The 12329-nt window shown below is 34.3% G+C and overlaps 3 protein-coding genes and 1 non-coding gene across 4 annotated transcripts; 1 reads left to right on the top strand and 3 right to left on the bottom strand.

Moving 5' to 3' along the window:
• Positions 1–6: 6 nt before the first annotated feature.
• On the bottom strand, positions 7–3154 carry LOC128681604 (MATH and LRR domain-containing protein PFE0570w-like). The gene is made up of 2 exons (XM_053765617.2): positions 3002–3154; positions 7–2152 (listed from the first exon to the last, which is right to left on the bottom strand). The coding sequence occupies exons 1-2, from the start codon at positions 3038–3040 to the stop codon at positions 146–148; spliced, it is 2046 nt and encodes a 681-aa protein (XP_053621592.1). The 5' UTR covers positions 3041–3154; the 3' UTR covers positions 7–145.
• A 2194-nt stretch (positions 3155–5348) lies between these two features.
• On the bottom strand, positions 5349–5421 carry TRNAH-GUG (transfer RNA histidin (anticodon GUG)). Its single transcript has one exon. It is a non-coding gene; the product is annotated as a tRNA-His (tRNA).
• An 892-nt stretch (positions 5422–6313) lies between these two features.
• LOC128681469 (uncharacterized) lies at positions 6314–7745 on the bottom strand. Its single transcript, XM_053765376.1, has 2 exons — positions 7602–7745; positions 6314–6806 (listed from the first exon to the last, which is right to left on the bottom strand). Exons 1-2 carry the CDS (start codon positions 7644–7646, stop codon positions 6354–6356), a joined length of 498 nt encoding a protein of 165 aa, XP_053621351.1. The 5' UTR covers positions 7647–7745; the 3' UTR covers positions 6314–6353.
• A 1549-nt stretch (positions 7746–9294) lies between these two features.
• On the top strand, positions 9295–10701 carry LOC128681476 (uncharacterized). The gene is made up of 2 exons (XM_053765392.1): positions 9295–9444; positions 10230–10701. Exons 1-2 carry the CDS (start codon positions 9391–9393, stop codon positions 10656–10658), a joined length of 483 nt encoding a protein of 160 aa, XP_053621367.1. The 5' UTR covers positions 9295–9390; the 3' UTR covers positions 10659–10701.
• Positions 10702–12329: the final 1628 nt, after the last annotated feature.

Raw genomic sequence — 12329 nt, 5'->3', positions numbered from 1 at the left:
TATATATAAACTTCTGAAAGTAGAAATATTTTATTGAACAGAACCCGTTTTGATAGTTCTAACAACATATAAATTATAATTGTACCTACTTCTAATACTACACAAAAAAACTTTGATGTTTCGTGTATCTTTTTGATTTTCTTTGTTAGGAATCAGACATACTTCTTGCATACACAACTACAGTATCAGAATTGTCATTCTTATCTAAATTATCATCTGCAACATTTTGAGGTTGACCATATTTTGCTACTTTAGAACCAGCAAACACCGTTTCAATATTATCACTTCTTGGTTTTTCCTTCAAAGGAACAATAGATTTAGCATTCGAATACGTTGAAGATTTTACGTTAAGATTATCATTTTTGCTTACTTGGTAAGTATACGTAGGTGTCTCGTCACCGAAATACTTTACCACGGGCTTAGTTTCAAAATCTGGATTTTCTAAAAATGGTGGTGTTTGAAATTCAACTTCTTCACTTGAGAAACTATTCAATGCTTCGTCATCATAATTTTCATAATATTTTATCGGATTATTTAATGTATCTTCGAATTCTTCAGACTGCAATTCTTTTTTAGGTGTAGCAAGCTTATAGGGTTCATAGTATATTTCAGTGCTTTTATTGATATCATAAATGTTTCTGTCGGTAGTGTAATAAAACTTATCATTTCTTAAACTTCTGATGTAATCATCTTCACTCGTATACATTTTATCAAATCTGAAGTCGGGATAATAATCATTCATATCATTTTCTGTATCAAGTACGGCAATTTCTTTAATTCGTGTTGGTATTTCTGTAATTTTATTTGTTGTCATTTCCACCACTTCTGTACTTGGCTTATAGAAAAATGTTTGTACTGTTTCATTATTTTCTCTTTGATTTAGGTCACCTTCTAAGGAACTCACGTAGGTGCTATTACTTACTTTTATATCAGCAGGTGTATATTTATCTAAAATATGATCCGTTGTTGATGATAAAGCTAAATTTTCAGAATTTCTTGATTTATCTTTTATAGTTTTGCGTATGTCGGAATCGGTTTTAATATTTTCCTTATTATTTTTTACAGTGCTAATTTTTAAATCATCTCTATTACACAACCGCTGAATTTTATTTTGTCGTCTTAAATATCTCAGTAGCTTATTGATTACGTCTTTAGGAATACCTGGAAATTTCTCATGAATATCGTTTATAACATTCTCATCTCTAGGATGTGTATAACTTATAACTTTTGTTTGTTTCTTTTTCAGTTTGCCATTTACATTATCCAATACGTCTGGTGATTCAAGATTACTTTTTATAGAAAGTTTATCATTAGCTATTTGGTTATCATTTTCGAGTTTGGTCTTTGGGTTTTTACGTTTTCTGGTACCGTTATTATGAGACGATGTTCTGTTTGAAGCAATATTTTTCCTATGTGGTAAATTTTCATTATTACTTTTTGAATTTGAAATTTTCTTGTTTTTGCTTATGTTACGATCATGGGTGGTAGTAGCACTACCACGTTGGATACCATTTTTCTTTTTCTTTTTAGATTTTTCTCTTTTTGGTTGAGTGTTGTCATTGATTCGAGTCTTATGACCGTGTTCACCATTTTGAACTCTTTTGTTAGCTTTTGGTTTTTCTATTTCGTGGTTCTGTTTATTTTGAGGTCTTGGCACATTTTTTCTTTCATTTGCATTATTTTTACGTTTCTCAACATTTCGACTCACTACTGTTTTATTCTCAATCAAATTTTTGATCATTTCAATACCTTTATCATTATCTTGTGCACATTCTGGAGGAATTATGTAATAATTATTAATTACATTTGGTTTTTGTCCATTATTCCCTTGTGGTGCAAAATTATTGTTATCAAGGTTAAAATTATTTCCATTTGGATCCAAAATACTTTGAAACATTGGATTAGCAAGTATCTTGTTGAGAAAAGACTTATTTGTACCTTCAACTTTGATCTGAACTGGAAGTCCGTTTTGTGACCCATATGGCTGGTTACATGGGCAATAGTTTACAGGATTTTGAATTATATTAGGTGGTATATAAGACTGAATGTTGTTTGCTGGTATCGGTAGGTTGTAAGGTACGTTATTGAATCCATTTTGATTGGAATTTGATCTTGTCTGCAGCAGCAATTTGGCCAGGGGATTTGCTGATATCTGAAAAAATATTTGCGTGATTAACATTAGTATAGCATATCCGAGCTACTGGTTATAGTCAACTGTCGAATTCCTATGCTATAGATTACTAATGGATGGATGTCACTGTTATCGCTAGGATGAAAATTTTCATATTTTTCCAACTTAAACAAATATTTATACTTAATATACATATATATTTATATCGTGCATACATATTGTAAATACTAGGACATATTTACAACCAGCTGTTTACCCGCGACTTCGCTCGCTTAAATGCCCACTTAATGTAGATAACGCGTGATAAACAAATAAACAAATTTACTTTCGCAATATTAGTTGGGATATAAATTAGTAAATTAGAAAAGAAATTACGCTACTTAATGTCCAAGTTATTAAAGTATAATGGAATTTACAAGCTTTTATTTAGTATCACCTGTACCGATGTTTGCTTGTCTGTCTGTAATCAAATCTTGCAAGTTAGATTTCTCCTAACTATTGTCCTAGAGAGTTGAAATTTCGCACGTCGCTTTAGTTTCCACGACGACATATGGATGATTAGCTTTATACCCATTTAAATTTTAATATTTAAGGAATACATTATATCGACAGTGTAACGTAATATAGTACACAACATGCTAATATTATAAATGCGAAAGTTAGTGAGGAGATATGTGTCTATATTTGTTACTTTTACGTAAAATCTACTAGACCTATAGTTATAAAATATGGTACACGGGTAAAATATAATTTGGAATAACCAAATAGGACACGTTTTCTCCCGAAATTTTCACAAAAGCCAATAAATATAAAATGCTTTCAAATTTAGTTTTAAAAATTATGAATAGACACTATGTCCGATCAACTTACCAAAGGAACAATACAGCACAAAATAAATATACAAATCATTTTTCACCCATCGCAATAAAATAAGACTTAAAAACTACGAGACGTTTTATCAAAAGTTAAATTATAAATACGTGATCCTTTAAATATCATTGTTAATATATGTATCATTATTAGATGATTTATCTGTTTTAAGATAAAACATTTACGAAACGATTGATTGTACACGGTATTCTAGATAAAATATCGAGAAAAATATATTTTATATTAAAACAAGCAGCCCGTCACAGCTCCGCTCGGGTAAAAACGTAATAAATTCTACGCTTAATAATAAACCTTCCTCAGGAATCACATTATCTATTGGTGAAAACCGCATGAAAATTAGCCGTGCAGTAGGTTCTGAATTCATCACGAACAGCTGCATCTGTTCGTGATTAATTCCTTACATACACAAATATACATACGAGTATACTCCTTAGTCTATACTAAGTAATATTCTATATTATACTATAATATATAAGGACATAATCCCTACATCCTTTTTCTTACATATTATAAAACAAGGTCCTTTGCCGCGTCTGTCTGTCTGTTCGCGATAAACTCAGAAACGAATGCGCGGATTTTGACGCGGTTTTCACTAATAGATAAGTAGTGTTATCTTGTTTTTACCCGAGCGAAGCCGGGATGGGCCGCTTGTAAATATTATAGAACAAACTCCTCTGCCGGGACTAAGTAAGTACTTATGTATTAGTATTGGAAATTTCGGGATACAAATAATTCGGGATTATACATAAATAAACTCAAATAAAGTTCTGGATATCGGAAAACGCGTTAAGAAACTGAGTTAGATCTATATAAAGCATTTGACATAAATTTTATGACTACCCGACATTTAGTGGCGTGTCGTCACAAACTAGTGATTTAAACTGACAACCAGTGTGCAGGTTTCCTCATGATTATTTCCTTCACCGGAAGCATGTGGTGGTATATGCAAACAAATGTGCATTAGTCAGATTCCACTCAGTAAGATTCGAACCTGGGACCTTTCGATCTCAGGCGGACGGTCCACCACCGCGGGAAAGGGAGGATTGGCATAAATTGATGAGAACTATATTCAGATTATGATGACGAAGCACAGTCACGTACATAAATACATACACGCCGGTTCTTATTCTAATCCTTACACATTATGAAACAAAGTCTTATGTCGCGTCTGTCTGTCTATTCGCGATAAACTCAAAAACTACAGAACGGATTTTCACCAATAGATGTGTGGTTCCCTAAGAAGGTTTAGGTGTATAATTTATTATGTCTTTCCCGAGCGAAGCCGGGACGAACCGCTAGTTAAATCTAAAATTGAATGCAGTTGTATGTACATTGATAGATCAGTACATAATTTGTATATTTGATTCTCACGCTAGGTCAAGTTCGTTTACTTAGAGTTGTAGTTATGCATTTTGCTAATTATAAAATGGCACGTAATCAAGAAATATAGTTTTATGCAAACTGCGCGATTGTATTGTAGCTTAGAATAAGAAATGTATGGAGAGGCTTTAAGCCGGGTTTGCACGGAAAGTATTTAGAAAAGATATAATAAAACTAGTTTGCTGGAAGAGATTTCTTTAGAAATAAGCAGTTTTTATTTTTCTTATATAATATGTTCGTGTACATATATTTGGTAAATAAATAAATGATAAAAACACATCAATTCTCTCGAAATTTACAAAATTGCTATCAGAAAAAAATTATTTCTAGCGAACGGTTGTTATATAACTAACTTTTCTTGAAATTACTTTTATAGTTAGATTTATTTAACTAGTTGTTCGCCGCGAACTTAGACCTCGCGAACACAATACATTTTAAATTAAAACGACTTAACCGATTTTGTTGCCCCACGAACGTAAAAATCGATTGACAGACGCTACGAGTACACCTTTTAAAATTCATCAAGATCAGACCAACGGTTCGAAACTTATCGCGCTACAAACATACATATATACAAAAAATGTTTTTTTTTGCCCCAAGTTAATTTGTAAACCACGCTTCGCTCGCTAAGTCAATTAGAACAATAATAAATGGCTACTCCATAGTTTTCCTAACTGTAATGCAAAATTCGCACACGCTAGCTTTAAAAATTTTACCTTGGACATGAATATAACATCTGGTAAACAATTATATTGTGAAGTTCAAGGTTAGCCATTAAATAAATATAAATATATACGGACAAATCACACAGATTGAGCTAGCCCCAAAGTAAGTTCGAGACTTGTGTTATGGGATACTAACTCAACGATATTATATTTTATAACAAATACATATATAGATAAACATCCAAGACCCGGGCCAATCAGAAAAAGATCATTTTCCATCATGACCCGACCGGGGATCGAACCCGGGACCTCTCGATTCACAGGCAAGCACTTTACCACTGCGCTATCGAGGTCGTCATTACTTTATAGAATTTTTTTTTTACCTATCCCGTCCCACTGTTGGGCAAAGACGACGTCCTCCCAAGCGGTCCTATTCAATGCCAAATCCAGTCATTCCTAAAGCTTTGCAGATAGTATAGTGTTTATTATTGTGAAACACACACACGAACATTACGGCATGTTTAAATGCAACTCTGTTAGGTGGTAGGGTAATCTCATGTAGGGTTGGAGTAGAAATAGGCACAGGCAGACAGTTGTATAATAGTATAATTAATAAGTAAAATACAGACCTGTGAACAATAAAAAAAATACATAAACTATAGCACTAAATCACTGTAAAATTTAGAACACTTTTCCGAAACATATGAAAACACTTACCCTTCAAGGGTCTACGTGCCGATATCGTTATGGTAATGAGTGAGTCAAAATGTGATTTCAAAATATCAAGTGGAACAATAATTTAAAATTTTGAATTTAGAATGAAAGAAATAAAAATCGTGCCAGCGCGCACGCGATATGACTAAAGAGGTCATAATGCGTGGCGTTACAAGTTCAATTTAATCGCACTCATACTAAGACCTCGCGAATACAATATTTTTTTACAAAATTGTGAACGTTTCAAAAACGACTAAACCGATTTTGGTGCTTGTGGGCCAACAAAATAGGTCATTTAAAAATTATATTGACAGACGAACGTTCGAAAGTTATCGCGTTACAAACTTACATACATACAAAAAAAAAACATTTTTGCCCCAGGTTGATTTGTAGGTCTCGCTCACCTCGCTCGCTCTGTCAATTAAGTCGATGCTACGAATGATGGACAAACTGATGTTCCCGTGGGATAAACACTAGGGCATATTCTAAAAAATATAGTTTATTAGGTATACCCAAAAAATAAACACCAAAATAATTTAATAAACAATTTAATAACACATAACATAACTAAATTACAGAAGTAACTTCTCCAACTCGACTAAGATACTGGTGATCAGTTTGATCAGTCCACTAAGCAGACCTGTACCGTCCGATAGACCGGTCAACAGGCTTAAAACTAAGTTCAGCACCTGTGACACCAAACCCATTAACAAACCAGGCGCCGCCAGTACATTCGATCGGAAGAGTGATATTAAGACACTTATGTATAAGAATAAAACTGACGCTAGGTCGGTCAGTGTTGCATATAACAATGGTAGTGTACAACCGAAGTAAGGCAATAAGGCTGGGGTCAAATTCTGGACGATGTTGGACAAGTTATTCAAATTGTTGATCAGGTTGATCAGGAATGGTAGTAGGAGGCAGGCGAGCTGGTTCGCGATTGGGAGGACAGTGGAGATCTCATCAAAAGCTAGACGCAATGCGGACACGGAGTACGCCGGTATCATGGCTTCAGTGTTCTTGACCTGAAATGTGTAAAATTTGTTTTAATAAATTGTGATTCCTGTTAGAAATATGGAATGTAGGCTATGTACAGTCGTCAAGTTACCATGCATGAACCTCTATTGCGCGGTAATAGCGGCCATTTTGCAGTGAATTTGCGCACTAAGAAAGGATTTATTAAAATTCATCCTCTATGGGGTTAAAAAGGGGGTTCAAAGTTTGTATGGGGAAACCAGATTTGTTAACGAGTCTAAATATTTCACTGAAGGGAAAAAACGCGGGCGAAGCCGCGGGCGAAAACTAGTTTCTAATTTAAAAAAATAACGCGTTAGCATGACAGCTAATAGAATATTAAGGAGGGAGAAGATTTTCTGCGCTGCTACCAAATAAATAGGAAAATGTGTGACAAATAATTAGATGACAACATTAATTTAATATTCTTGTTCCGTCATCAAATTCGTGGTTTAAAAGGCTCTTTGTAAATTCACTTAATGTGTCACTAATATTATAAATTGGGCTTTATTTTGCAGAAAACGTTAATGAAATAAAGAATGCACCATCAACTTTGACACACACACACACATAAAAACGCAAAGTACGCCATTTTGTGTAAACGATTAATTATGATATACATAACGGGATGACGCACTCAGATTCGGCTCCCGACGAAGGAACTACTGAACCGTTTACTGCACAGACATGATAATTTTTTTTTGTTGAATGCAATGAAATCTATCGGACAACAAACAAAGCTTGTATCGAAAATTACTCAATTAATTCAATCCTAATATTTAAACAAATCTAAATCTAATACTGACCAATAAGACAACAGCAAAAAACACCAAAGCGATTTGCGTACGCATTTTTTTTTTTAATATATTTTTTTTCTTTTTAACTGTAACCGATATATGAAAACACAAAATGTTTTTGATTAAACTAATTAAACATACGTTTATTTATATGTGTATTATCGTATATACGAAATTGTTTACGAAATATCTAGGAAATAGTATGTATAGCAAATTATTGTATCACAGTTTGATTATAATTGATCGATAACTATGTTATGTCATTGACTTTTGACATTGTTATACAATTGTGTGTTACTAAATTTCAACAGTGTTTGTTTTAGCCTGTGTCCGCGGCTTCGTCCGCGTGAATTTCTCAGCGAAAGCGGAACACAAACATACACCGTTCATTATAGTAATTGACCCAAACATAAAGTAAATAACAACTTTATTTGTTAGACAAATTAAAAATCGCCCGACTACTCAATATTCATTTCGCTATAACTTTTGAACGGCTGAACCGATTTTGATCAAACATATCAAAGAACCACCGCATAAAAATTTGCTATTAAATAAAAAAAAACCGCATCCAATTCGGTTCACCCGTTGATGAGCTACGGTGCCACGTAACACTTCGCGGTCAAACTTACAACATCCCTCTTTTAGCGTCGGTGGTTAAAAATACGTAACAAGAGAGAGAATACTCTCACTCTCTCACTACATTCGGGGCTGTAACGCCTCGAAATAAGATCTCCTTTTCTCATCTGAGCGGTTTCTCGGTTCTTCCGCAGACATCGGTTGTCGTAGCCCAGTGTCCGCTTTTCGACTTTTTCTCCTCTAGTTCTCTTGGTCTTCAGTAACTTTAAATAACACTTCCCACTAATATTATGAAGACGACAGCGTATAAGTATGTTTCTTATATTTTCACGTTCAAACGGTTGGGCCAATATTTATGAAATTTGGTATTGAGGTAGCTGACACCTTGGGGGATTAACATTTGGGGCAATTTTTATCCCGAAAGTATGCGATTCCCGTGGGATTCAGTCAAAAAGTCTGATATTCAATGACGTTTTATAACATAGATGGCGCTATTGTTCATAAAAAAGTTAGTATTGTTTAAAATATTAATTGCACAGGCAACACCGCAGCAATCTGACTAATATGTAATAGCAGTTTTCATCGACCACCACTTGCTTCAGGTGAAGGGAAACATCGTGAGGAAACCTGCATGCTGGTGGGCAGTTTAAGTTCACTTGTGTGTAAGCGATTACTTGCCAATATACTCTATTGCCACCCTGAACAAAACCCGGCTCAATTGGTGCCCATTACACTGGTCACATTTCCTTTTTGAACCTGGTACCAACCATCCAAGACGAAGACGCTATTTTCACAAAAGTCATGTCAGATGCCTTTAGGCGACGAATAAATTCCAACACCAATGTTGGCAATGACACACTCGAGAAGGCAGAAATAATCAATATACTATTACTGCTGACTGAAGTATCAAAAAGATCCAAGAAAAAATGGAACAAAAAGTTGAGATCGGGAAAATTTTCACGCAAATAAGTTTCTCCAGGAATTGGTGTCATAAAAATGTGTTACAGAAACAATATTACATAAGAAAATACCTAGTTGAATTTATTAAATGATAACCATATCGAGTTGCCTAGTATACTTTTATAATACTTAGGTATCTACCTTATTATCAATTTATCTTTTGCAACAACCACGTATATAAAACTTATTGTTCCAAATATTATTCACAACACACATTCGTTGTTCAGGCACAACATAAAAATAATTAAAATTAAAAAAAAAAATGTCGTTGAAACTAAAATTAGTTTTGTTTGTTGTTGCAGTCTGCACTTTTACGGTGAGTTTATGTGAAATATATATTCCAATATTGTTTCCATCAATAGACATACCATAGACACGGCGACGATTATGTGGAGACTTAAAAATAGGAACGCGGATACTGGGCTGGGCTTCGACGCTAAATGACTGAGGAAAAAACCTAGAAAACGCTTAGATGAGAGGGACAGATACACTAGCGTATATTGTTTATACTAACCCCATAAGGGTTCAAAAGAAACGTGATACTGAATCTCTATGCTACATCGTATAAAACAATATCGTTTCCCGCTGTTTGTCCCTATATATCCTTATATCTTTAAAACTGCGCAACGGATTTTGATGCGGGTTTCTTAAATAGATAGTGTGATTCCTCAGGAAGGTTTAGATGTATGATTTATTATTATGGTTTTTCCCAAGCGAAGCCGGCACAATATTTTTTATGAAATCAATCAATTAAAATTCCTCATTTACATAGACGTCACGGGTACTCTTGAGGTCCGATATGATTCCGGTAAGATGGAAAATGATTAATTAATGGAAATTCATATCTAATTTACATTAAACCTAGCTCAAAACACTACAAAAAAAAATAATAGAAGCAGTTTATGAAGAATATCATACCAAGTAAATATAACTAACAGAAAAACCATTAATTTGGGATTGATGTGCTAGAAACCTAACATTTAATCTCAAACCCAACATACATATCTACGTGGCCTGCGAGTTTCGCAACTCTATATAGCTCTGTCCAACCCGTAGGGAATAAAGACATGATATTAAAACTAAATAACTGATATTTTCCAGGCTCCAGTCTCGGCATCCAGCGTGCAACTGCCAGCCGTATATCCCCTTGTAAATGTCCTACTGCCACTCCTCAACAACGTGTACAACCTACTTCTATCTCTTTTATCAATCTTCGACACACTACCGCCATCTATAACCTGTATGATACCCGTCGACCTGGGCGCATTGGAGACTTCCCTCCTCAAACTGTACTCTCAAGCGTTAGCTATAGTTAATTTCCTAAGATCCCTGCCAGAATATGCCATCGGGGCGAACCCGTCGTCTCCACCAGCCAATATCTTGAACCTTCAAGGTTTACTGACTACCCTGATCACGACAGTGACCGACCTGACTGATGACATACTGATAGGTATTGGTGGAGGTCTGCTCCCTGGATTATTGCAGCTGGTGGTGTGCGTCGTGCAAGCTCTTGCTGCCTTACTTCTGTAGATTTAGACTTATTGTTGAATATTTAATATATGTTTAAAAAGTTCGTTTCGTTTTATTTCTGACTGATTATAAAAGCGTATTCCGCTTCGAATGATTTATTCTCTTAAATATTGTAGGCAATACAATATTATGATTGTTTAGTACAAGTCTATTTAGCCGTTTACAAAGGCAATATGCATTATTAAAATAATTATAAAATAACACAGATTGAAAATTACCAGTATAAAACATTAAGAATTAATTAGTTTTATAACTATAAATTAAATTGTCACTTACTACCTACATTTATGTTAATTATTATAATTATAAACCAAAAACACTTTAATTCTGTTATCCAATAGTGAAAGTCTTTGTCTGTGGTTTTTTGGATGAGTGAAGTCTATGCCACGATATAATAGGAACAATTTATAACATTATGTGCATATCCCACGAGGCGATTAAGGGATACAGCCCAGGCAGTTGACAGGAACAATAACATACCCAAAGAGAGTTGAGGTCAAGTAGGTGGCTGGTTGCAAAATCACAACACATTTTAGGGTGATTTTTTACGATGACCCGTGATCTTCACGACCTCATAGCCCCGTAACTAACCGGAAACATGCGGAGATTTGATCCTTTGTAAATGGTGCAATAAAGAGTTCATCTCTCTATCTACCTATCTATGAAAGAGAGAGATAGTATACCAATTTAATATTAGCTGACGCAGTTCCGTATCTGAGGGTCCCTACGCGACGATACATTTTTAAAGTGACAATGCATACAAAATTGTATGGTTTCTGATTTTAATATTCAACTATTATCCACACTACTATTATAAATGCGAAAGTCTGTCTGCCTGTTCCGCTTTCACGGCTCAACCGCTGGGCCTATTTTGATGAAATTTGATATGCATGTACTTAAATAAATCAACCCCCAGTAAACTAAAGAGTGGGTGAAAGTTTATATGAAAATCGTGTTGAAAAGATGACTAAAGACGACAAAATTGGCTATCACACAAAAAGTTTCTTCCTCACCCGTTGAGCGTCGGAGCCCAGGGTCCGCTTCCTACTTTTTCGTCTCCACTTCGCACGGTCGTCGGCATCCCTAGTTGTCAGACCATAATAGGTATTATAAAAATAGTTGTCACAATATAATTCCTGTGACAATATTTCAGGTTACCTAATAGCCTGGAGGTTCCTACGTAGGTGACAGTGACGTTATGTCTCAGACCTTAGGGTGTGTTCATAATGGCATTGCATAGTTAAATCCTAAATGTCCCGAAAATGTGCAAAAACATTACATACCATTCCATTAGTAAAATTTTCACAAATAATATGGAAAAATTAAAAAATGTTTGATCTAAAAATAACTTTTAATAAAATTATCACTTGTAATTAATAATCAAAATGTTTTCGGACATATTATCTTTGTTAGTTATTTACAAGTCACTGATTGAATGAAAATTTGGAGATCATTGTTAACAGTTCATCTTTTTAAATATTCCTTTGAAATTTAGAGTAAAATATTGAAAATTAGCTATAGTAATTTTCAATAGCATATTCAAGTCTAAATAATTAACATAAAAGCAACAAAAAATGCACTATTGGCTGTCAAACCAAAATTGTAGAAAAAAAATTAAAAATTAGCTCTATAAAACAAAAACTTATGCATAATGCAAAAGTACACACAAAG

Source organism: Plodia interpunctella, chromosome 27, assembly GCF_027563975.2.
Source record: "Plodia interpunctella isolate USDA-ARS_2022_Savannah chromosome 27, ilPloInte3.2, whole genome shotgun sequence".
In the NCBI taxonomy this organism is placed as follows: Eukaryota; Metazoa; Arthropoda; class Insecta; order Lepidoptera; family Pyralidae; genus Plodia; species Plodia interpunctella.
This window is presented reverse-complemented; position numbering and strand designations above follow the sequence as displayed.